A 25,694-nucleotide genomic window follows, 5' to 3' on the forward strand; every position below is an offset into this window, starting at 1 on the left:
CGCTTGGGGTCGACCTCGTAGAGAATAATGGAGTCGTTTGGTCTGCCGGCTCATTGCGTGTGTGTCTGTTTGTGTGTTTTTTTTCAGGAGCGTGAGCGTCTGGAGCAGGAGAGGAGACGACAACACGAGTTAGAAAGACAACTGGAGAGACAGCGAGAGCTGGAGAGGCATAGAGAGGAGGAGAGACGCAAAGAGATAGAGAGGAGAGAGGTACGAAGGAGGAAATATGATGACCGGCTTTCTGCTTCTTTTTTTTTTTTTTCAATTGGAGGAGTTATGCTTTGAGGTGACGATTAAACTGCTGCAGACGACTTCAAGGCCGCTCTCTGCCCTCTTTTATATCCGAGACCTGGATTAACACTCCGACATTGGATGGCTTGTTTAGCGTACACTGAAGTGTGTAATATACAAATACGACCCTGACGTAATTTGTGTGTGTGTGTTCGTTCCGTTCAGACTGCTAAGCGTGAACTGGAGCGTCAGCGTCAGCTGGAGTGGGAGCGTCAACGCCGCCAGGAGCTTCTGACTCAGAGGAACCGAGAACAAGAGAGTATCGTGCTGCTCAAAGCCAGGAAGAAGACCCTGGAGTTTGAACTGGAGGCTCTGGTAAGCGCACACACACACACACACAGCTACAGTTAGCGCTAGCTTGACGGGACCGCTGTGAGCTAACCGAGCTCCCTGACAGCACGCCATGTGCTTCCAGGTGCAGAGAGGCGGTTTGTGTGACAGTGATGGACTTTTAAAAAAAAAAGTTTCTTTCAAGATGAGCCAAGAGAAATCGGCTAATACCAACGGGAAGGAACGCGACGGCTCTCGACGAATTCCTTCCCCGTCACCTAATACTTTTGCACACCAGCAGAAACGTAACGTTCTGTTCCTCTCCATCTCCATCTCTCTCTCTCCCGTCCTCCAGAATGATAAGAAGAACCAGCTGGAGGGCAAACTGAAGGACGTCCGGTTCCGACTGTCAGCCCAGCGGCGAGAGGTGGAGCAGACCAATCTGACCAGGGAAACGCGCATCGCTGAAATCACCCTGCTGCAACAGCAGCTGCAGGTACGCCAACACAAAATGGGGAGAAAAAAGATCGTCAGCAAGCGTCTGGGTTCATAATATTATCGATAGTCGCACACAGCTCTGACTCCTCCAGGACAAGAGTCTGAATAAAGCCGCTTCCAGCGCTCCTGCAGGCGGACCGGCAGCCATGTTGAATTCAGCTATGGCAGGATGATGGGCGCCTTCTCAACACTGATTGGCTTTCGTAACTCAGCGTCGGGCAAAATAACAAATATTCGCAATGCTTTTTCGCAACCATTCTCGTCTGTGCATCGACTTTACATGTACTCTACTCGCGCAAATATTTTGCAACTCTTTTGATGTGAACATTACAAACACACACACACACATTCTTAGACACTGTGGAATTTGTTCATGTAGGTCCATTGTGATCCATTTATTTCTTTAATCATAAAAAAAGGAGGTAACTGGGTCTTGGTTTGACTTGCTGTTGGTCTGCAGGACTCCCAGCAGTGGTTGGGCCGGCTAATTCCTGATAAACAGTGTCTCAACGACCAGCTGAAACAGGTTCAACAGAACAGTCTGCATCGTGAGTACCACACAAAACCCAACGCACTCTGGTTTTAACATTCGTTTCCTTTTTGAAGGACAGATTAAGATTTCTTCGCCCCCGTTGGTCCGGCACCACAATGCGCCGTCTCATTCGATACCATCTCTTCTTCTTCTTCTTCTCGTTCCTCCCGTGTCTGCAGGTGACAGCCTATCGTCCCTGCAGAAGGCCGTGGAGCAGAAGGAGAGCAGCAGGCAGCAGCTCCGAGAACAGCTGGACGCCGTGGAGAGGGAGACGAGGGCCAAGCTGCTGGAAATAGACGCGTTCAACACCCAGCTGAAGGTAAACGGCCCCGTTAAAGGACCCGTTCATACAGCGCGCTGCAGGAAAAAGGTCAGGTCTGTAATAATAGATCATGGAGGACTGATTAACGTGCATACAAAAGCCATCAAGTGTTTTAATTAACTTTAATTTAATATACATTTCAAGGGTTTACCCAACAGTAATTCATGAGAAGTATAAGCTTCAAAGATGAGCCTTTCTTTCTTTTTAAAGTTCAAAGTAACAGTGCACGCTTGGTATTTTCATACCAGTGGGAGGATAGCACCGTGTTTCTGAAAAGTCCTGAGAAAGTAGTCCTCTAAATCGAGTGCCACATTCCACTAAATCTACTGGAGGTCATTGACTTACAAAAAGGTTTGATATTGGATACTAAAAGTGAAGAAAATTCAATGTGACGCATCACACCATCGTCTCGATTCCATGCACAGTTGCACATTTAGTTGTCGTGTTCGTGTCGCATACATTAGCTGTTAAATTTGATGCATTGCTGTCGCGCTTTTACGAGTTCAAAAGAATCTATTTTGCCAGTTCACTCGCTCACCCAGTCGTGTATTTCTTGCTGAATGAAAATCTGTGTTTAAAAGCATTAGCTTGATGTCGTGATGTCGCTTTTTTAAAATCGTGTCCCCCCCCCGTCCCCTCATCACCCCCCATCCTCGCACGCGCCAACACCGCCACACTGCTCTTGTTCACCGACGTGTTCTTTGTGTTTGTGTCGCGTGTGTGTGTGTGTCGCTCTGTGGATTGCTGTTGATTTGCTGTGGTTTTGGAGGGGAGCTGGCACTGAAGACAGCTGCTTCATGGCGCTTTCCCCCCCTAAACATCGTGACTGAGGAAGGAAGATGGAGGGGGATAGATACGGCCAAACGCAACTTAACATCAACACAATGTGATGGGGTTAATCGTTTACTCGTTTGTTTCTGCTACATTTTTGGATTTTTACCCAATAAACAGTGTCAACCCCAGTTAGTAAACACACAGATTCATATCGGCCACATGAGAAGATATCTCAGCCTTAGAGGGTTGTTTTTTTTGCGTATCCCTGACTTTAGAGAGCAGTTGGCTTTCATTTCTTTAGCCTCCCTGCTGACCCGTATTTGTTTGGAAGCATGTGGCCAGATATTACACATTGTACCTCCCTTTTTTTTTTTTTTTTGTTGGAGCACAGCGAGCATGTTTATGTTCCCTAGACCACCTTTTGTCCCTGTTCTCTCCCCCTAGAACACTGAGCCGGGTCAAAGAGAGGCGAGTTCGTCCTGTGCTCTGGGCAGGAGAATGAGAAAGCAGCAGGAAGGAGGAGGTGGGGGAGGAAAGCGGAGGCAGCACAGACCCACACTAAATAGATTTTCTGACGGCTAATTTAACGGCTAATCTAATGACGTTTGCTTCTCGGGCTTCTGCGGTACAGTCACCGTTACGCAGTGGTTAGAGGAAGGCCGTGTCGGAGACCAGTTTTCCGTCCCAGCGGTGGGATTCCCGGCGTTTGCCTTTGCTGCCGCCCACCTTCCTTTCTACACCACTTCCTCTCCCTCAAACTCTTCCCTGGTCCCTTTGCTGTGCCTCCTCTGTCCTCCAAACCTCACTGCGACCCCTCCCTCCCTTTCCTGCTTCCTCTCCGCCTCTCCCCATCCCATTCTTTGTTTAATCCACATGACAAACCCTTCCTTTCTACATTTTTCTACTTCTTTCATTTATCTTCTACACTGGCCTTTTTTTGTTTTGTTTTGTTTTGCTCCCTTGCCCATGCCAGTCTCTGTGTGAGTTCTATGCCAACCACTGTGCCAGGATAGAGGCCCTGCGACGCCAGCTTGAGGAGGAACAGAGAGGGAGACAGGTAGAGCACACTGCCACTGCTGGACCGGGGTGGTACTGCAGCTGGGATTTCACTCTTTACTCTGTGATAAACACTGCCTCTAGTGGCGAACCCTGGAAGCAGGTTTTGCATTTGGATTGGACCTGCACTGCCAGACTATTGGGGAGACAAGTAAAAGATAAAGCACTCACATGTATTTAAAAAACTTTAGGAGGCTTTTTGCCTACAAACCAGACTACTAAAATGCCTGGATTGTGCAGACATCTCCTGTTTTAACACGGGTTGTGCGCACTGCGATGCCCCCCGCCAGGCAGCTGGATGTATTTCACTTGACTGGAGTTGTCAAGTGAAAGTTTGACTCCTGCAGAGCACCAACACTCACACACTCACGTACTGATTCTGGTGTGCTGTGTTTACTCTTCTTCTTCTTCTTCTTCTTCTTCTTCTTAATTTCACAAGTCAGAGTCGGCAACACCTCTGACATGTATTCATCAGATTAGTGGTTTTTTGTACATATTTAACTCATTAGTGTGCATTAAATAGTATTAACTCTTTACACACTGAGTTTACACCTAAAACCACAAACTAAGCTATTATCTGCTGTCCAGTTCAGACACGCCAGTGAAAGAAACTAATCGGGCTTCTTGCACGGCGCTCTAAATATTATGACATCTGCAGCGTTGGCAACTTCGGTCTGTTTTTTTGTGACACACTGGCTCACACTTCACAGTTGTAGCAGCGCATTCCTCAACGCAAGTGAGTCACGAGAGCCGCTCCTTGCATGAGTCAAGGCCTTATCGCGCTCGCTCTCTTATTTGTTTGTTTTAATCTCTACTGAGAGAAAATCCCCCGATTTATGACGATGGGATTAAAAACACTTATTCCAGTAATTAGGAAGCCAGTTGAAATGAAGCAAATATCACATTGCCACATAAAATATAAAGGCTCTTGAGTGTTTTATAGAACTGACGTGAACAAAGTGACACAAGACGACACGTTAACTGTTAACTGCTACTGTGTCTGTGTTGTGTCTAAAATTGTAATTTATATATTTTTATGTGTGTGTGTGTGTGTGTGTGTGTGTGTATATATATATATATATATATATATATATATATATATATATATATATATATATATATATATATATATATATATATATATAAAAAATGAGATGTTATTAACAAAGGTGACAAAGAACTCCTTTAAATTGGACCGAATGTGTAAATATGGTCTGGAACACTAACTTTTAGCGTGTTTGCGTGTCTCGACAGAATGATTGATCCTGTGTGTGTGTGTGTATATCTGTGTATGTGTGTTTCAGTGCCAGGAGCAGGGTCAGCTTCAGGAGTGTGTGTCAGCCGTCAGGGTGTGTCTGGCTCGGCTAGACTACGTAATGAAGGTCCACACATCGACCCCCGGCCTCCCTTCTTGTTCCCTCGTTTTCTTTATCTTCCCTCATTTCTTTCTTGTCTCTCTCTCTCTCTCTCTCTCTCTCTCTCTCTCTCTCTCTCTCTCTCTCTCTGTCTTTGCTTCATTTTGTGTTTCTTTCTTTCACATTTTCTTTAACCCTCTTCTTCTCATCCCCATCCTTCTCCCTCTCCCCCCTTCCCTCTCTCTGTCTCCCTCCTTTTCTCTGCCCAACTGGTGTTAGCTCACCACTCTTAGCTCAACTTTAGCTCCCATCGATAGCGCTGTACGCGGTTGTCGTGCTAAACCAGCAGTTAGATTGGTTAATTTTATGCTGTTGCTACTTGACAAGAGCCTCACTGTGCTGTTGTGTGCGTGCGTGTGTGTGTGTGTGTGCGTGCGTGCGTTCTACCAGATGATGTTTCAGCCAGACTAGTAGACATTTTACGAGGCTCATATGCAGATAATCTATGAGAACCGTGAGCTTGTGTGTGCGCGTGTGCGTGTGTGTGTGTGTGTGTGTGTGGCATGCTCTCCGCGGGTCTCTTGTCCTCCACTTCCTGTTTCGGAGTGAGTCTCTGTCCTCCCTCTCTCTCTCCGGAGTCGTAGTCGGTTTGCTTGTTTCCTGAAGGTTTCTTCTTCACGCTGGTTGTTTGGCTGAAACACGACAGACGCCCTGTGTTGTCATAGTAACAGAGTGTTTTAATGGCACAGCTGGTCCCCCCCCCCCCCCTTCCCGCATCCCTACCCCTCCCCTTTTTTTATTTTTGGCTTATTCCTAACGCTTCCCCCCTCCAACGTACTGTACCTTGTGCAAGCTCCGCCCCCTCTGGTTTCTGGAAGAACGGGGCAGTAATGGACGTGCCGCTATAAGTGACTGCAACACAATTACAAAATGAACCTCCAGTTGTGAAGAAGAGGCCCCTCCCACTTTTAGGATCCGTCGGCTTAAAGCCGGCCCCTTCCTCTTCGGCTCAACGAGGTCGGGCCAACCTCCAACTTTTTGTAGCTTCCTCTTGGATGCGCACTTTTGGGTCATTTTTTCACGATTTTACATCATTTCTTAAATTCAGTTTTTTTAAGGCCATTGCATATGATATATACCCCATGTGTCTTACATCTAAACAATCTCAGCTCTCTATATAATGAGGCGCCATTGTCATTAGGCACGAAGTGTCAAGTGATAATATGGCGCTAAAAGCTGAAAAATTGACACTCGATTTTGGAAATTCTTCATGTCTTTTTGTGAAAACATACCTTTAACTCATGTGGTCGAATAGAAATTGTTTTACCAAAAGGTCACAGGTTCACAAAAAGAGATGTCCTGAACACAGCAAATTAAGAAAATCCAGGGGTTTAATACATGAAAATAATCAAATGAGACAAAAAAAAGACGTCTCGGCTTCTGGAACAGCGCTGCCGAGTGTCGATACTGCGTCTATTTAAATGAGAGAATATTGAAAGAAAGTTGGTTGTAACTGGAGCGCATTTGCTTTTACAAGGAGAGTCTGCTCTCCTTGTCTCGTGGAAGGCATCGAGTCAGGAGAAATAAATGAATAAAGCTCCCGAACTTGTCAAAAAAAAGTTTATTATACAAACAAATCAACCAATTATGTCTCTCCTCTCCTTCAGAGAAAAAAGGCAAATATCACTCGTGCAATATATATTTCTAGTCGTGCATCCCCAGGACGGCGGAGCTTGCCTTGTACACGTGACTAATACATCCATACATGCTGCCGCTGTTGTTGTTGTTGTTGTTTGTTGCCGGTGGTAACCCGTAGCAGCCAGCCCTCTGACCCCCCCGCCCCACGTCCTCCTCACCGCTGTTCCTTCCTGTCTCCACATATCGTTGCCTTCTTTTGCAGGAGCTGAGGGAGATCCACAGCCGGCAGCAGAGGCAGAAGCAGCGGGAGCTGGACGGAGACGCACACTCGCTGACGCACACGCACCCTCACATGCACACGCCCGTCGAGAGGAAGTCCGCCGAGCTGCGGGACGGCAGGTGAGCGGACGCGACGCGTTCCGGAAACGGGCGTAAAAATAAAATAGGCGTGCATCCCGGGGGGTTGATTTTCGTTTTTTTTTTTTTTCTCCCTTCGCCAGGTTGTCGTCGGAGGAGCCGTCCTGGAGGGACGACTCGGCGAGCTCCGCCCCCAACGTCCCGAGCCCCCCCCTTTCCTCCTCGGCGCCCCACGCCTGGCTGAACCGAGTGGCTCAGGAGGAGGAGGAGAGGAAGAGGAGAGGGATGATGGAGATGGAGGATGAGGAAGAGGAGGAGCAGGGGGGAGGAGGAGGCCAGAAGGGAGCGGGATCGGCAGGAGATATCGAGGGCGAAGGGAGAAGCAAGAAGGACATGCAGGAGAAACTGAGCAAGCTGTTCGGCCAGCCCGCCGACCCCTGGGGCTCAACAGGTGCGTCACGGCTAACGGCTAACGGCTAACAGCTAACAGCTAACGGCTGCATGGGATTGGTGGGATGTGGCAACCTTTGTTTAAAGACTGAATCTAAATGTGAATGCTGCCAAAATGTAAAAGTTCAAATTATCCATGTTTGTGTCCAAAAACACAATTTCACTACGGTCCAAAAGCAGCTTTCTGTATGTTTTCCTCGCATAAATGCAGCACATATACAGACGAGTTAAATCCGTTGCAGAAAGTTCATTTGATCGGTCATAAAAATGTGACGACAAACATTAAAACCTCAATTCGAAAAACCTCCATAGAAGCTTTGAATATACATGAAATGACCTTCAGTGCTCATTGCACAGAATGACTCCTTTCAAAGTGTTATTACATATTATTATATCCCTATTTGTATCACTAAAAACTTCACAGAGCATTTTAATATTGTGCTTTCTCAATGTGGAGACAAGTTTAGATTTTTTTTATATACTACTGCGTGAAATTAGAAGTATAGTACTGCACAATATTATGCTTTTTTTAATGTAAAAAGTAAATGATAACAGATGTAGCGCAGTGTGAAGGAGCATGAAGTAGGAGCATGGGTCCTGGTGTGTGTTGGTTGAACTCCGGCGCTGCTCTCCAGGGGAAAAGGCTCCGCTGCCCGGTCTGTTCGATCAGAAGACTCCGGTCAGCAGCTTCGACCAGCAGCACCCGGTGAAGGTCGTCTACTACCGCGCGCTGTACCCCTTCGACGCCCGCAGCCACGACGAGATCAGCATCGCGCCCGGAGACGTCATCATGGTATGTAGCGTGTACACACACACGCACACGCACACGCATGCTTCCTTGGACGATGGTCAGCAGTTGCAACACTGTCAGTTTAACAAAAGGACATTTGAGTAAAATGAGTCTCCCCAAAATAACACGATGACTTTGTGTGAACTGATATTTTATTGTGTGTGTGATTTTCTCTTGTCGTGTGTTTGTGTGTGTGTGTGTGTGTGTCGTGTGTGTGTGTGTGCTTTCGTGTTGTTAAAGCCTCCTCTGTGTGTTTATATGTGCTTTTTTTGTCGTGTGTGTGTGTGTGTGTGTGTGTGTGTGTGTGTGTGTGTGTGTGTGTGTGTGTGTGTGTGTGTGTGTGTGTGTGTGAAATTTTCTGGTCGACTGTTTGGGTGTGTTTTATAAAACCTCCTTTTGTGTGTGTGTGTGTGTGTGTGAAATTTTCTGGTCGACTGTTTGGGTGTGTTTTATAAAACCTCCTTTTGTGTGTGTGTGTGTGTGTGTGTGTTTTTGTCGTTGACTGTCTGTCTGGGGGTGTGTGTGTGTGTGTGTGTGTGAGTGAGAGAGTGTCTGAGTGTGTGTGCTTGTGTATTAACGGTTTCTTCTCTCCTCTGCTGTGCAAACTGAAGGTGAAGGGGGAATGGGTGAGTTGTAGCCCCGCCCAGTGTTGTGCCCCACCAATCACAAGCCAGCTTTCATTTGAACTCTCGCTGTCATTGGTTCATCTCATGTCACCTCCGTGTTCGTTCATTTGCCACTGAATGAACGTCTTTCGCTCTGTTTTTTTTGTAATTTTTTTTAACCAAATCATCCTAATTGGATTTGTAAATATTGTTTTGCTTTATTTGTTTTCATAGTTTTTGTGAAAAGTCATAAACGTGCCTCACTCTGAGATGTTATGAATGAATACATTATGGTTATGAATGAATACATTACGGTTATTAGCGTCAACGAATAAATTAACATCCTCGTGATTTAAGGAAAGACAGATGGGTAAAAAAGACGGGTTTTATCATAAGTGTTATTTATAGAAGTAGAATAATTGAATAGATTGATAGAAACGGCCAGAACAGTTAACAAATATCAAGTTTCTATGTTTTTTATCTCACTCAATTATGCACTAATTTAATAATTCTGCCTTTTTTTACTTCTGTTCAACCCTAAATCTGAATACACGCACACGCATCTTTATCGATTAGTGTCCCTTCCTCCCTTTCTTTCCTCGTCTCCTTGCCCGGGGGAACTGCGAGCTGAGGAGGTGAGGAAGAGACGCGAGGGGAGGAGTCATTTACCAAACACCTGTCGTCGTTTTTAAAGTGACAACGATTTAAAAGATGATCAGCAGTCCTTTGTCCCGCCTCCATTTTTACATGCGGCGTGTCCTCGCTCCTAGCTCCTCCGGCGAGTAGATGTATCTTAGGAAGTGATACGTCCTTAGAGATTGTTTCGGAGGAGACGACGAGGCATAAAAATGAAGTTCGAGGAGCCTTCTGTGTTCATCCTGCTCCTCTCCGCCCTCGCAGGTGGACGAATCCCAAACGGGGGAACCGGGCTGGCTGGGCGGGGAGCTCCGCGGCCGGACCGGTTGGTTCCCGGCCAATTACGCCGAGCGGATACCGGACAGCGAGGCGCCGATCAGCCTGCGCGCAACGGCCTCGGCCCCGCCCACCGCGGCCCAGCAGCCCATGTCGACGCCCCCGCCGGCACCTGGACACGCCGCCGCCGCCGCCGCCGCCTCCTCGTCCTCCTCCTCGTCCGCGCCGACCACCAACAGCAACTGGGCCGACTTCAACACCACGTGAGTCCCGCCGGGCGCCGACAATCCATTGATTCTTTCACGCCGTCCTCTCGATTAGACTCACAGCAGCTCCACACTGACGTCGCCATTTTGAGTCTTTGAGTCTTGTGTAAGATCTTGTGTACAATATGACTGAACGCTTATATAGTCCCAGCATACCCCATTCAGACAATCTTTTAGCATAAAATACGTCATTTTTTAACCGAACGACACAGTCAAAATATCTTTTAAAAGTGTTTTTTTTTTGCAGATGTACATTTTTTTCCTCAGACTTAGCTGAACAAATACATACAATAAACACAAGTATTGGACTTAATTTGGGGTTCCGACACTGCCATATGTTTGTTGTATCCATTAAATTAAATCTGAAAGTCTCCACTCCAACAACACATCGACCGCTTTATTAAAAATCCTTTGCAAAAATTGGAAACATTGCGTCATAATGTCACATATAATAACGTCACAAAATGGCTGACATTTGCAGTTGGCCCTCCAACACCGCCGGCCAATCGGAGAGCGAGGGATGGGACGCGTGGCCGACCTCTACGGCCAATCAGAACCCTTCGCTGAGCGTTCCGTCGGCGCAGCTACGGCAACGCTCCGCCTTCACGCCCGCAACCATGACGACGGGCTCCTCCCCCTCTCCCGTGCTGGGGCAGGTAGGAACTCACCGAAACGCTGCGCGGGCGCCTTAAAGAGCGCAAATTTTTTTGGCACGCTGGCGTCCAAACTGACCGCCTGTGTGTGTGTGTTTGTGTGTGTGTGTGTTTGTTTGTTTCCACCGTCCCTCAGGGGGAGAAGGTCGAGGGTCTCCAGGCGCAGGCTTTGTATCCGTGGAGAGCAAAGAAGGACAACCACCTCAACTTCAACAAAAACGAGGTAGACGAGCGTTCCTGATTCCTTTTCATGATACTCAAAGACACTTTACACACTGTGTTTTTAAATCATCCTAAAAGCTAAACAAAGAAATAAGAAGATGGAGCACACAATCACACATTGAAAGCAGTTTGTGTGAGGAGTCTCGTCTTTCCATCGTCAAAGGCCAGCGGCCATTGCGCCACAATTTAAATTTATATATTTATGACGACACGAAAGACGAACACAGACATTTCAGACGTAGCTTTCTGTGAGAAACCTCAGTAAGAGCTGTGAATGCAAACAGGAAATGACATCCGGTGACGCTAATAGTGTCGTTGTTGTTGTCGTTGTTGTTGTTGACGCAGATCATCACCGTGTTGGAGCAGCAGGACATGTGGTGGTTGGGTGAACTGCAGACCGGGCAAAGAGGCTGGTTCCCCAAAAGCTACGTGAAGCTCATCTCCGCCAGCATGACGCCGCCGCCGCCGCCCCCCGGGGCCGTGCCGCGCATCAAAAACACCATGTGGGTTAAGAGATGGATGGATGGAAACTGCCGAAAACAACATCTTTTGTATCCAGTACAAAGAGTTTTTTGTCTCCTCCCCCAGTGAGTCCGGTGTGTCAGAGAGCCCCCCCAACGGGAAACGCCCGTCCCCCTCCCCAACGAAACCCTCCGACTCTGGAGAAGGTAATATCATAACTTTATTTCTATAATGCTTTTCTAAGTACTCAAAGTCACTTTACATAAAATATCCTAAAAGCTAAACAAAGAAAATAATCAGCTGCAGTGTTTATTATTGCAAACGTTGGTGCGGCTCGTCGTAACCGTCCATGTGTGTGTGTGTGCGTGCAGAGTACGTGGCCATGTACACCTACGAGAGCAGCGAACAGGGCGACCTGAGCTTCCAGCAGGGCGACGTGGTGGTGGTGACCCGGAAGGAAGGGGATTGGTGGACGGGCGTGGTCGCGGGCAAGACGGGCGTCTTCCCGTCCAACTACGTCAAACCCAGAGACTCAGAGGTGAGACGACGGCGCTCGGAGCCAGAACTCTGTGTGTGTGTGTGTGTGTGTGTGTGTGTGTGTGTGTGTGTGTGTGTGTGTGTGTGTGTGTGTGTGTGTGTGTGTGTGTGTGTGTGTGTGTGTGTGTGTGTGTGTGTGTGTGTGTGTTGCATAAACGTTTGTAACTTGTTGTTGTGACTTGGCCTGCAGGCTTTGGGTCCGGCGGGGAAGACGGGCAGCCTGGGAAAGAAACCAGGTGAGCTTTGGCCAGAGCTTTTTCTGCCGCTCCTCCACGCCGTCACATGGAAATATGTAGAGGGGAGACAACCGTTCAATTTCAAAATAAAAGCGCTGAAATACTGAACCTCTTCCTCTTCTTCTTCTCTCTCTCTCTTCCTTCCTCTATCTATCTCTCCCTCTCTCTCTCTCTCTCACTCACTATCTCTTCCTCCCTCTCTCTCCCCCCTCCTCTCTCTCTCTTTCGTCCTCCCTCTCTCCCTCCATCAGAGATCGCTCAGGTGATCGCCCCCTACAGCGCTACAGGAGCAGAGCAGCTGACGTTGGCTCCTGGTCAGCTGATCCTCATCAGGAAGAAGAACCCGGGCGGCTGGTGGGAGGGCGAGCTGCAGGTACACCAGCAAAAGAACACACACATCATGCAACACACACACGCGCAGGAACACGTCCATCACACAACACACACATAGACTTGTTTGTGTTTTTGGTCGTTGGGTTGTTTTTAAATGACTTGTGAGGGTTACCATGAGATAAAGTATTAATTCTGAATATCCTGAGACTCATTTAGACGACTAGAAATATAAAAAACACAATTGAATACCTAACAAATAATAATAATTCATTATACAAACACAATAAGTTACTTAATAAAAAAGGAAAGACGTCACTAAACCCCCTCCCTTTGACACACACAATGTCATCACTTAAATCGTTAACATAATTGGACACAATGGACGTTGCTGAGCGCTGTCTTCTGATTGGCTCAGGCTCGGGGGAAGAAGCGCCAGATCGGTTGGTTTCCGGCCAACTACGTGAAGCTGCTCAGTCCCAGCACCAGCAAGACCACGCCCACGGAGCCCACCCCTCCCAAACTGATTTCGGCCATGACGGGCGCTCACACAGGTACGCACGCATCGCAATGAAACGTGTTAACAGCTGGTTTAACAACCATTTATTTACATAATGATAATAAATGTGGTATGAAATTTTTCTTTGTCATTATTTTTAAACGGGATTACTGAACCAGAAACATGAAAGCATATTGTATTGCTTTCTTTTGGCGCTTTTCTCTATTTTTGAGGAACTTGCGGCCCATAAATAGTCAATAAAATATGTTATTTGTGTTACTTTGACACAACTTCGTATAGAACTGGTATGAAAGCTGATATACAATAATGTCTGGACCTTGTGACGTGTGAAAAGCCGCCAGTTTGGATTGAGAGAAAAAGCTTTATGGGTTATTAATTCATTGAAAACTGTGGAACCAATTTTGCCTCCAGACCTCTTTCTCTGTGTTTGAGTCTTTTCCCATGTGTTTGAGTCGTCGTAGAACCCCAAATTAATTCCAATACTTGTGTTTATTGTATGTATTTGTTCAGCAAAGTCTTGGAAAAAAAAATGTGTATCTGCAAAAAAAAAAATACTTTTAAAAGACATATTAATCGTGACTACGAATGTCCGGCATGATATGAGCCAGATTCCCCAAAAATGCCTCCTGGAGCGTCAATAAGACACCTTTTTGGAAAGATTAGGACCTAAAGAATCAGAATCTGCAACAAAAATCACAATAAAACAAAGTCTTGGTCTGTTAGGAAGAAGTTTCAGTCAAGAAACTGTGTCGTTTGGTTAAAAAATGGAAAAGAATATGTATTTTATGCTAAAAGATTGTCTGAATAGGACATGCTGGGACTTAAAATTAGCGCGGGAGGATTTTCACGGACAGTTTCCAAAAGTTTAACACAAAGGTTAATCTCATGTGTGTGGATTAAAAGATTCAAGATGTTTGTATTGTCATAAGCACAGTTAATCCTTACAATGAAAAGCTTCTCCTTACACACAGAATTACAACAAACTTAAGGTTAAAACAAGCTTGAATTAGAATTAAGAATCCCACAAGGCATTGCTACGAATGCTAACAGTATAAAGAAATAAAGCACAACAGTGTTGCACGATCAGTTTCACTGATTCTGGACGACAAAACCATAACTCCAGAGTGTTCATGTATCTGGAGAACGATAATGTCTCGACTGTGACGCGCGACCTTTTTGAAGTCGCCGCACGCTGACGTCCTCTCCGTCTCCGCTTCCTGAAGCCGTGTGCCAGGTGATCGGCATGTACGACTACGTGGCGCAGAACGACGACGAGCTGGCCTTCCTGAAGGGTCAGCTGATCACGGTGGTCAACAAGGACGACTGCGACTGGTGGAAGGGCGAGCTCAACGGGAGGGAGGGGCTGTTCCCCAGCAACTACGTCAAGCTCACCACGGACACCGACCCGAGCACGCAGTGTGAGTACACACACACGAGCTCACACACACACACACACACACACACACACACACACATACGAACACTCACATGAACACACACGCACACTAAAATGAACACACTCGCACACCCCAGAGCCAGGTGTGGAGATGCTGTCCCTCCTCTCTCTGTGTTTTACCCCCTCGGATTGGTTTGACCTTTTGACTTTTCACCTTGACACTTCCTTTTGGGCCTCTTTGACAACCTCCCAGCCACGCAGCACCTCCGGGTGGTGCTTTTTTTGGATAGTGTGTGTATGTGCATGTGTGTGTGTGTTTGTGTGTGTTATATATCTGCTTCGGTGTCAAAGTGTTTTTCCCCTTTCTCTTCCTGCATGTGTCCCCCTTCAGCATGATCCACCATAGACTTAGAGTTTCTAGAGCTGACAGTCAAAACATTGGAGGTTGTGGGTCATTATTTTGAGCCAAAATGTGTACAAAAAATTATAAAAACATAATTTTGTGAGATTCTAATACAGATGAGGACACAAACCATCTTTTATTTACCTTCAGTGGAGCCGTAACAATATGAATCCTTTGGTTTCACCAACATTTAAATTGTATTTTATATATATATTAAAAAAATAATAACAAAGCGAGTTAGAAAAGTTGTTGTTTAATAATATTCTGATATTGATTTTAGCTTTAACAAACCACCACCAGGTGTATTTTAAACGTATTAACAGAGGTACAGACACTAATCTGTACTTTTAACAAACATAATGTATGAACTATAAAAACATGAGTGATCCATAGTCAGTTGATCATTACGAGCGGTTTCCTTCTTGAAGGTTTTGATTTAAATATTTTAAATATTTTAAGTTTTTTTTAAAGGATTTTCAAGGGTTTTCTAACCAGACCAGTTTTATAGCTTCTCTCACCAGCAGAACTGTTTTCAGCTGTGACATCACTGCTCAAGAGTTTTTAAGGGATTTTTAATTATTTAAAAAAAAAATGTTTTTAAGGAGTTTCAATGAATTTTAAGGGGGGGTTTAAGTTTTTTTTTAAGTTTTTTTTTTTTTTTTTTTTTAAGGGTTTTCTAACCAGACCAGTTTTATAGCTTCTCTCACCAGCAGAACTGTTTTCAGCTGTGTGACATCACTGCTCAAGAGTTTAAGGGTTTTCTACTCATCCATTAGTCTTCTAAGGTGACTAGCAAACACAATGTACCACTAGAACACTGATAGCTGATGGAAATAGGCCTCTATACACCTTTTGTAGATATTTCATTTAAAACCAGACGTTTCCACCTAGAATAGTCTTTTACCACATTAACAGAGTAAAGAGTGTATTTCTGATTCTTTTAATGTTGTCTTCATTGACAAATAAGAACATTTCTAAGTGACCCCAACCTTCTGAGCGGTGGTGTAAACACGGTTACAGGTTCTCTGTAAAGCCGACTCGGCGCCTCCCCGCTCGCTCTAGCGGCTCTATCTCTATCTCTACGTTAGCGCACACCTCCACACGCTCCGCCTTGCTGCACGCTCCACCCACCTAGCGCCCGATTGGTTGTTGTTGTTGTTGTTTTTGTTTAGTTTTTGTTGATGTTGTTGTTGTCGTCCTCTCTCTAGGATCATATCATTACCCAGAAACCCCCCTCTCCTCAAAGCCCTCAAAGAGACCCACTAGGCCACGCCCGTACTAGGCCACTCAACCAATGGGGGACAGCAGCAAGAGAGGTCACATGACCCCCGGATATGGCGACACTCGCTCTCTCTCTCTCTCTCTATCTCTCTCTCAATCTCTCTCTCTCCACCAATAGAAGCCAGAGACAGACAGACAGACAGACTGTAGAGTTAAGGAGAATAAAACAAAGACTCTGCGTCTCCGCTCGGCTCTGACTGGACTCAAAAAAACTCGTTTGTCTTAACGGCTCTGTTCCAACAGCAGGGAGGTCAATAGTCGAGGGCTCCTCCTCTCCTCCCTCTCTCTCTCTCTCTCTCTCTCTCCCTCTCTCTCTCTCTCTCTCTCTGACTCTCTCTCGCCAACTTTCTTCTTCTTCTTTTTATCGTTCCTCTACTTCTGTTTTATCGGTCGGAACAAAAGGAGAGAGGAGAAGAAGAGAAAAAGGAGGAAAGACTATTGAGCTCCTTTCTCTCAGATTGGACTGATGGACATGTTGTTTTTTTTTGACTGGATCACAGTGACTGTTTTCACGCACACACACACACACACATACATTAACACACACACATGTTAACACACACACACACACACACACACAGCGTGGTCCAGTGGATAGTGGGTCATTTTGTGGCTTTATGGGAGATTCTGTCATTAGAAACAGTAGCTCAGCTCATCCCGCTTTTTACATTTTTAAAATATTTTCTTTAACCTCCCATTGGTTCGGCGGCTTCGTTCACCTGTCAATCAAAAGCGCTGGCTCCTCCCATCCCCCCCCATCCCCTCACTAACCCCAACCCTACCCCCTCCCTCCCCACAGCTTCACAGAAAGACCCGCTATCTGCTGGAGGACGAGTCTCAGTGTCAAAGCCTCCTCCCCCTCTCTTTACGTCTCCTCTCCTCAATGCCAAAGACTCCTCTTCCCTCCTTCTTTACTCCTCCTCCTCCTCCTCCTCCAACCACCACGGGGGAGAGAAGAAGAAAAAGGAGATGGAGAGGAAATGAGGCGGTTTTAAGACGCGTCCCACAGCAGTTGAGTGCTAAGTTTCCACCCAGGATGCAGCTTCCTTCTATGGTTTTCCAGCTTTTCTCCTCCTTCTCTTCCTCCTTCTCTTCCTCCTTCTCTTTCTCTGCTAGGGAAGGAAGCATAGAAGGGAGCGAGCAGCTGGAATGGGACTCGGCCGTCGTAGCTCAGGGCTGTAAATGGAAAGCCATGCTGTAACTGCTTAGCATACGAGCTAACCACATTACACGCACGTCAAATGCAACACGGTACAGAGAGTTTGCACACGGCCTGAAACAGTGTGCACACACACACATATCTCACACACACACACACACACACGGTGATGAGGTTTTTATCCGTTGTAGTTTTAACATTCTGATGATGTATTAACTTTAACTGATCAGTTTTATGTTCTGTTGTTGTTGTTTTTGTTTACAAGTTCATTGTTTTGTCTGTTGCTCTGAGGATGAGATGCTGTCACACTGAGGACGACGGTCACATGACACTAGGTCACATGACACTCGGTCACATGACACACGAGACGGATTTGGTACGAAACATGTCGTCAGATCTTTGAATCATTCCAGTTAAAAGGAATATTTTGACTTTTTTTTGCGCGTAAAGCATTTATTCGCTTTCTCAATAATGAGGAAATGAACGCTGCTCTCATGTCAGGCGGTGGTTAGCGTAGCTTAGCGTCGCTTCACATAGTTTTGCGTACAAGCGGTGGCACTTGGGAACCGCGAGCTTGACCAAAAAGCCGAAAAAACCACCTTTATTCAGCATTTTAACTCGTATAGAACGACATGTTTTTATATTTCTGTCTGAAACAAAACTACAACAATTATTTGAGAGCGTAAGAGGCGTCACTTTGTGTATTTTTAAAGCTCTAGAAGGAGCTAAAAGTGAGCTGTTGCCCCCTACCTCCAGTTTTTATGCTAAGCTAAGCTAATCACCTTCGGAAGTGTTTCACAAGAAAGCCAATAAGCGTATTTCCCCAAAAAAAGACAAAGTCGTCCTTTTAAAAAAAAAAAAAAAAATAGCTCAGCTGTTTTGTCGTTGTGGCTCAACTTCACAAACTAGTGATATAATTATATTTATATCTATAATTTGAGCTTTACCTCCTTTTTCCACACTGTGATGCACCTTTTTTTTTATTTTTTATTTTTAAGGGTTTTAGCTCGTCGTCACCAGACTTCATGCACAAAACAGCCGATTTTAAAGTTTGCTTGTCGAGCATCGAACGCTAAACGTCTTCATCACATCTCATTCACGACTGACTGTGAAAACTAACCCACAACACAGCCTCACTTTCAAATAATATAAATATATATATACTTGTACATTATCTGTTACCATCCCGGTGTATGTTTTGCATTTTTTTCCCCACAGCAACAGACGAGTGTTATAGTGGCGGCCATATCAGATATGTATTGTTTGTGTTTACCCAAATGACAGTATTGTGATTTTTCTTTTTTTTTTTTTTTTATACAACAAGCAATAGAGTTGTTATTATTATTATTGTTGTTGTTATTAACCTGCTCAGATCCCATTGGCTCCTTCGAGAGTGTGTCAGTATTGGAGGCGGAGCTCTCCGATTGGGCGACGGGGTCGAAAACGGCCGTCAGTCGCTGTCGGAGCGAGTATTATTTTTTTTTTTTTAAGGAACAAAGAGCCGACGGGACCAGAGCCGTGAGGTCACATGACACGCCCTGATTGGTGCCATGTTGCCATGCCAACACTCCCACCGGCAGCCATTGCTCGCCCCTTAGTGGCGTTACGTTTACGCCAGCAGGGCTGCAGGCGGGAGCAGACCAGACTCCAGCTAGAAAAACAGGGTTTTAAACATCTCTTTTTTTTAATCATTTTAACACACACACACACACAGTTTGCTCTGAAGCACGGTTCTGGTCCCGTCTGGTTTTGTTTAAAAGCATAAATAAAAGCTCTGTATGATTATTTTTTTTATACATATAGTTAATCTAATGAATGATGACGGTTCATGTGGATTATAAATAGCGGCTCCGGTGAACGGACGAATGGATTAACGGCCAAAATGTAACGCGAGCGAGCGGAGAACGATGCATGAATGAGCAACTTTAGCGGTTTTAGACGGACACACAAAGGAACGATAAAAGGATACTTGAATGAGCGAATGAAATGTGCAGAATGTTGCCGTCGACATTGACGGTGAAAAAAAACAAACAAATGCGGAGAAATGTCCCGAGGTTTTTATTCTGGTGACGATTTTAATGGAAGCGGATGAATCTGATTGATCCTGATGATTAAATGCTCTGAGACAGACTGCAGCCTTGTTACTCTCTCTCACACACACACACACACACACACATGCACAAAAACACACAGTGTATCCGTCTTAAATGTGAATTTAACACTTTTAGGCCTCTTTTAATACTTTGTTAAATACATATATATTTGTAAATACATGTATTAAGTTTGTTCACAGTGAGCTAAATGACTTGAAGCTACTTCAACAGTATTTTTAATCAATCTTGAGCGTATTTGTAGCAGTTTTCAGCTTTAAAACAAATAGTTTTACAAGTTATATCAATATAGCTTCTTATGATGTTCCTCATGTGGAGGAAAAGCAGCAGATCTGAGTTCATAATTACTTGTAAAAAGCCTCCAACTAGTTATTTATTTCATAATAAAAGTGGTAAATATCTCCATAAAGTGCAGTTTCTGCTTTCTGCCGTCAAATCATTTTGGAAGCTTCTTCGTCTAGTTAGACGTAAAAAACATAAAATATCCACTTTTAATCCACATCCCTCTTTAACTTGTACACATTTACATATTTCGGCCGTCTTAACGTTGCCGTGTCTCAGGTACGTACTGTGACTGCAGGTATGATGGATGTTTATTTCTTATTGAACGAGTTCTTCCTGCAGGCGTCAGGATGTTTTGATTGACAGCTGGCGCTGCGACCTTCTCGTGTCGTTCCAGGGTGCGCTGACCTTCACCTGCTGGACATGCTGAGCCCCACAGAGAGGAAGAGGCAGGGCTACATCCACGAGCTCATCGTCACCGAGGAGAACTACGTCAACGACCTGCAGCTCGTCACCGAGGTACAGACACACACAGATACACACACACAGAGACACACGCAGATACACACACACACACAGACACACACACACACACGCAGAGACAGATACACACAGAGAGACACACACACAGAGACACACGCAGAGACACACACACACAGAGACACACACACAGAGAGACACACACACAGAGATACACGCAGAGACACACACACACACACACAGTGACACACACACACGCAGAGACACACGCAGAGACACACACACACACACACGCAGAGACAGACACACACACACACACGCAGAGACACACACAGAGAGACACACACACAGAGAGACACACACACAGAGACACGCGCACGCAGAGACACGCGCACGCAGAGACATACACGCGCACGCAGAGACATACACACGCACGCAGAGACACACACACACACAGAGACACACACACACACACACACAGAGACACACACACAGAGACACACACACGCAGAGACACACACAAACACACGCAGACACAGAGACACACACAAACACATGCAGACACAGAGACACACACACACACCGAGACACACACGCAGACACACACACACCGAGACACACACGCAGACACACACACACACCGAGACACACACAGAGACACACACACAGAATCGCACACAGACGCACACGCAGAGACACACATACACACCGAGACACACACAGAGACATGCACAAAGACACGCACACACAAACACAGAGACACAAAGACACACTCTCACGCACACACACACACACACGCACACACATGCATACAGTAAAATACAAAAATAAATTTGAAAACAAATGTTATATTGGTGAAGTGTGTGTGTGTGTGTGTGTGTGTGTGTGTGTGTGTGTGTGTGTGTGTGTGTGTGTGTGTGTGTAGATCTTCCACAAACCTCTGCTGGAGTGCGAGCTGCTGACGGAGAAGGAGGTGGCCATGATCTTCGTGAACTGGAAGGAGCTCATCATGTGCAACATCAAGCTGCTCAAGTACGGAGCAACGCAGCGAGCGCACAATTCAAATAGGAAAAGAACCATTTTCCCATCATGCCTCTCTTCTTCCCCCGCCCCCTCCGCCACCTGCAGGGCTCTGAGAGTGAGGAAGAAGATGTCGGGCGACCGGATGCCCGTGAAGATGATCGGTGACATCCTGACCAACCAGCTGCCTCACATGCAGCCGTACATCCGGTTCTGCTCGTGTCAGCTGAACGGAGCCACGCTGATTCAGCAGAAAACAGACGACAACCCCGAGATCAAAGACTTCCTGAAGGTACAACACACACACACACACACAGACACACACATGAAGAGGGGTCGCCCGCCATTTTCTAGATGAGAAGTGTCGGCTGTGTTTCCTCCGTCAGCGGTTGGCGATGGACCCCGGCTGTAAAGGCATGCCTCTGTCCAGCTTCCTGCTCAAACCCATGCAGAGAGTCACGCGCTACCCGCTCATCATCAAGAACGTACGTGTCACATGACGACGAGCGCACAAAACAACAACAACAACAACAACAGCTGAAGGACGAGTTTTCAAAAATGTCTTCCTGAATGTTTTCCGCTCTCGATGCAGATCATAGAAAACACTCCGGAGTCGCATCCGGACAACAGCCACCTGAAGGCTGCTCTGGAGAAAGCAGAGGAGCTGTGCTCGCAGGTACGCACACACACACACACACACACACACACACACACACACACACACACACACACACACACACGACAACAAGCGCAGACCAACTAAAGTTACTCAGATTAACATCGGATTATTTTACACTAAGCGTCTCAACTTCAGAAGTATTTGGAATCTCCAAGAAAACATATTTAATTAGTCATAGAGTCTGTTACTACGTATGTGAAATCTTTCACAATAATAATGTTTAATAAGTGTGTGTGTGTGTGTGTGTGTGTGTCTTGGCTGGATTAAGAATTCTTTCTCCCAAAAGTAAATTAATTTAGTTTTTAGTGACTTTTTCCTGTTTTGCGTCTGTAATGAAGCAGAATTTAGACTTTAGGTGTGTTTTTGTTTCCTTTTATGATGTTGGATAACTGTGTGTGTGTGTGTGTGTGTGTGTGTGTGTGTGTGTGTGAAGGTGAACGAGGGCGTCAGGGAGAAGGAGAACTCGGATCGTCTGGAGTGGATTCAGGCTCACGTCCAGTGTGAAGGCCTGTCTGAGGTAACACACACACACACACACACACACACACACTTTGTGTCATCAGCTGATCTCATCTGAACAAAGTCAACACAATAACATGAATGAATCATGTTTCTCAACAACAGACTCGTTATTAAAACGCTCTTTCACCGTTTAATCGTCGTTTTAATTGAAAAGGGGTTTCGTGTTGACCGTTGACCGTGATGCTCAACATGTTGCCGTTCCGTCCTCCAGCAACTTGTGTTCAACTCCGTCACCAACTGCCTCGGGCCCAGGAAGTTCCTCCACAGCGGGAAGCTGTTCAAAGCCAAGAGCAGCAAGGAGCTGTACGGCTTCCTGTTCAACGACTTCCTGCTGCTCACGCAGGTCAGAGCACGCGCCCACTCCCACTTCCACTTCTAGTCACACTTCCACTTCTAGTCACACTTCCACTTCTACTCCCACTTCCACTCCCACTTCTAGTCACACTTCCACTTCTACTCCCACTCCCACTTCCACTTCTAGTCACACTTCCACTTCTACTCCCACTTCCACTCCCACTTCTAGTCACACTTCCACTCCCACTCCCACTTCCACTCACACTTCCACTCACACTTCTAGTCACACTTCCACTTCCACTCCCACTTCCACTTCTACTTCCACTCCCACTTCTAGTCACACTTCCACTCCCACTCCCACTCCCACTTCCACTCCCACTTGTACTCCCACTTCCACTCCCACTTCCACTCCCACTTCCACTCCCACTTCTACTCCCACTTCCACTTCCACTCCCACTCCCACTTCCACTCCCACTCCCACTTCCACTCCCACTTCTACTCCCACTTCTACTCCCACTTGTACTCCCACTTCCACTCCCACTTCTAGTCACACTTCTACTCACACTTCCACTTCCACTTCCACCACCTCAGAGGGAAGGGTGTCATGTGACCGCTGGAGTTTCTTCTTCTTTAAATGCTCCATCAGTTCGGTGAAGATTAAAATGTTCAATGTTTCAGTTTTTTGATTTATTTATTTATAGCAGATGAAAAATTTAAAAAAATCAGCTTTAGTCTTAAAAAGTAGAAAGATGGCAGATAAAGGTGAAGAATAAACAGGTGTAGATATAAATATATAAATGTAATGTATAAATGAAGAATAGCAATGACCAACAATGAAATATTGTATAAATATAATAAATATAAATATTTAGAATATGTCCGGGAACCTGAAATACTTTACTAATATTAATACTTAAATCACAATTCTGCTTCAATTCTGATTGAAATGATAAAATAGTACAAATTAAAATAAAAAATTATAATAAAAAAATATATGAATCTAATCGTATATAAATTATTAAAATTAAACTATCAATAAATTTGAAAGAATATAAAAACATAATGTAATAAAAAGTTAATTCATTAACTAACATGAACAAACTAAGTTTTATGAAAGTATCCCAAAACAAAAACATCTAATGTGAAGTATGATAATATCTCACTGCTGAGCGGCATTAGTTTTGCAATACAAGTACATAGATGGTAGTATTGGTAGTATTAGTACTGTGAGTAAACCGAGTACTTTGTTTCTCTCCAGGTGACTAAACCTCTGGGCTCGTCGGGCTCCGACAAAGTTTTCTCCTCCAAAACTCACCTGCAGTACCGCATGTACAAGACGGTGAGACACACACACACACACACACACACACACACACACACACACACACACACACACACACACACACAGTTCTTAAAGTATATTGTAGTATATTTTAATGTGTAGTATGTTTTGTGTGTAGTATGTTTTGTGTGTAGTGTGTTTAATGTGTAGTATGTTTAGTGTGTAGTGTATTTAATGTGTAGTATGCTTTGTGTGTAGTGTGTTTAATGTGTAGTATGCTTTGTGTGTAGTGTGTTTAATGTGTAGTATGTTTTGTGTGTAGTGTGTTTAATGTGTAGTATGTTTTGTGTGTAGTGTGTTTAATGTGTAGTATGTTTTGTGCGCCTCCTGCAGCCGATCTTCCTGAACGAGGTTCTGGTGAAGCTGCCCACCGACCCGTCAGGAGACGAGCCGCTGTTCCACATCTCACACATCGACCGCGTCTACACACTCAGAGCCGAGAGCATCAACGAGCGGTGACGACAACACACACACACACACACACACACACAAGTCACCGTAGAGCTTCTCTTCTTCTTGCTCTTTATTTAAAGTGTGTGTGTGTGTGTGTGTGTGTGTGTGTGTGTGTAGGACGGCCTGGGTTCAGAAGATCAAAGCTGCGTCGGAGCTCTTCATCGAGACGGAGAAGAAGAAGAGGGAGAAGGCGTATCTGGGTGTGGAGGCCTTCCTGTTGTGTTTACCAGAATGTTTTGTTCCATACGAAGAAAACAAACAAACAAATTCATTCATAAATCCATCAAAAGGTTTCATGGATTAATGTGTGTGTTTTGTCTCAGTGCGTTCTCAGAGAGCGACGGGCATCGGGAGACTGATGGTGAACATCGTGGAGGGAATCGAGCTGAAGCCCTGCCGCTCCCACGGTACACACACACACACACACACACACATACACACACACTGTATATATACACACCGCCTGTGCTTCTACAAGTAGGCGGGGCTTATAGTAGTGCACTTCTCTGATTGGTCAGCACAAAGAGCAACATCTGCTCTGGAGACAGATGACGCCCGTCTCCAGTTACACTCACGGACATGCACACACACACACACACACAGACTCACAGACACACACACTCACATGCACACAGACACACACTCTGTCGATCGCTGCGTTTACCAGAAATATCTGAATACGATGTTTTCACTTGTGTCTTTGCAGGTAAAAGCAACCCGTACTGTGAGGTCACCATGGGGTCACAGTGCCATATCACAAAGACATTACAGGTGTGTTTATTATTATTTACTTCTGTTTCATTATTGTTAAAAGATTAAGAGACATTTAGGGTTTATTATCGTTTGTATCCTCTATTAGAGACTAATAAACCAGTATGAAGAGATGATCTCAGAGTTTTGTTCACTTAGTTTGAAGTTCTGTGTTTGACTTGTGAAAATAGACATAGAAATTCTACAAATTTGGCAAGGGAACATTTTTCACATGAGCAACAGCACAAAATTAAAAAAAAAAAATAACATTATTGTTATTATTATTGGTATTATTGGTAGATAACGCTTCTCTCTCCCTGAAGGACACGTTGAACCCGAAGTGGAACTCCAACTGTCAGTTTTTTATCAAGGACCTTGAACAGGACGTCCTGTGTGTCACTGTGTTCGAACGAGACCAGTTCTCCCCCGACGGTCAGTCCCATCAG

At 45.3% G+C, this 25,694-nt stretch overlaps 1 protein-coding gene across 3 annotated transcripts in view; it reads left to right on the top strand.

Moving 5' to 3' along the window:
* The window catches only part of itsn1 (intersectin 1 (SH3 domain protein)), a 41,552-nt gene that overhangs the window by 12,617 nt on the left and 3,241 nt on the right, over nucleotides 1-25,694 (top strand). Inside the window, exons 13-44 of one of the 3 annotated variants that reach the window (XM_068568351.1) lie at nucleotides 88-210; nucleotides 457-606; nucleotides 917-1,057; nucleotides 1,520-1,607; nucleotides 1,771-1,910; nucleotides 6,999-7,135; nucleotides 7,237-7,544; nucleotides 8,179-8,336; nucleotides 8,945-8,959; nucleotides 9,839-10,113; nucleotides 10,598-10,772; nucleotides 10,906-10,992; nucleotides 11,337-11,494; nucleotides 11,580-11,659; nucleotides 11,825-11,991; nucleotides 12,181-12,226; nucleotides 12,478-12,599; nucleotides 12,975-13,110; nucleotides 14,300-14,494; nucleotides 20,106-20,227; nucleotides 21,114-21,220; nucleotides 21,317-21,500; nucleotides 21,595-21,693; nucleotides 21,801-21,884; nucleotides 22,321-22,404; nucleotides 22,621-22,752; nucleotides 23,962-24,042; nucleotides 24,379-24,500; nucleotides 24,616-24,698; nucleotides 24,822-24,905; nucleotides 25,205-25,269; nucleotides 25,572-25,680. In XM_068568351.1, the coding sequence (XP_068424452.1) occupies nucleotides 88-210; nucleotides 457-606; nucleotides 917-1,057; nucleotides 1,520-1,607; nucleotides 1,771-1,910; nucleotides 6,999-7,135; nucleotides 7,237-7,544; nucleotides 8,179-8,336; nucleotides 8,945-8,959; nucleotides 9,839-10,113; nucleotides 10,598-10,772; nucleotides 10,906-10,992; nucleotides 11,337-11,494; nucleotides 11,580-11,659; nucleotides 11,825-11,991; nucleotides 12,181-12,226; nucleotides 12,478-12,599; nucleotides 12,975-13,110; nucleotides 14,300-14,494; nucleotides 20,106-20,227; nucleotides 21,114-21,220; nucleotides 21,317-21,500; nucleotides 21,595-21,693; nucleotides 21,801-21,884; nucleotides 22,321-22,404; nucleotides 22,621-22,752; nucleotides 23,962-24,042; nucleotides 24,379-24,500; nucleotides 24,616-24,698; nucleotides 24,822-24,905; nucleotides 25,205-25,269; nucleotides 25,572-25,680 (4,057 nt within the window). Of the gene's footprint in view, nucleotides 1-87; nucleotides 211-456; nucleotides 607-916; nucleotides 1,058-1,519; nucleotides 1,608-1,770; nucleotides 1,911-6,998; nucleotides 7,136-7,236; nucleotides 7,545-8,178; nucleotides 8,337-8,944; nucleotides 8,960-9,838; nucleotides 10,114-10,597; nucleotides 10,773-10,905; nucleotides 10,993-11,336; nucleotides 11,495-11,579; nucleotides 11,660-11,824; nucleotides 11,992-12,180; nucleotides 12,227-12,477; nucleotides 12,600-12,974; nucleotides 13,111-14,299; nucleotides 14,495-16,083; nucleotides 16,354-20,105; nucleotides 20,228-21,113; nucleotides 21,221-21,316; nucleotides 21,501-21,594; nucleotides 21,694-21,800; nucleotides 21,885-22,320; nucleotides 22,405-22,620; nucleotides 22,753-23,961; nucleotides 24,043-24,378; nucleotides 24,501-24,615; nucleotides 24,699-24,821; nucleotides 24,906-25,204; nucleotides 25,270-25,571; nucleotides 25,681-25,694 lie in introns of those variants that run through there. The other 2 variants (XM_068568352.1, XM_068568353.1) reach the window with 2 other exon arrangements.

The sequence above is a fragment of the Clinocottus analis genome, unplaced genomic scaffold (genome assembly GCF_023055335.1).
Source record: "Clinocottus analis isolate CAN_PGR_092001 unplaced genomic scaffold, fCliAna1.0.p SCAF_8, whole genome shotgun sequence".
In the NCBI taxonomy this organism is placed as follows: domain Eukaryota; kingdom Metazoa; phylum Chordata; class Actinopteri; order Perciformes; family Cottidae; genus Clinocottus; species Clinocottus analis.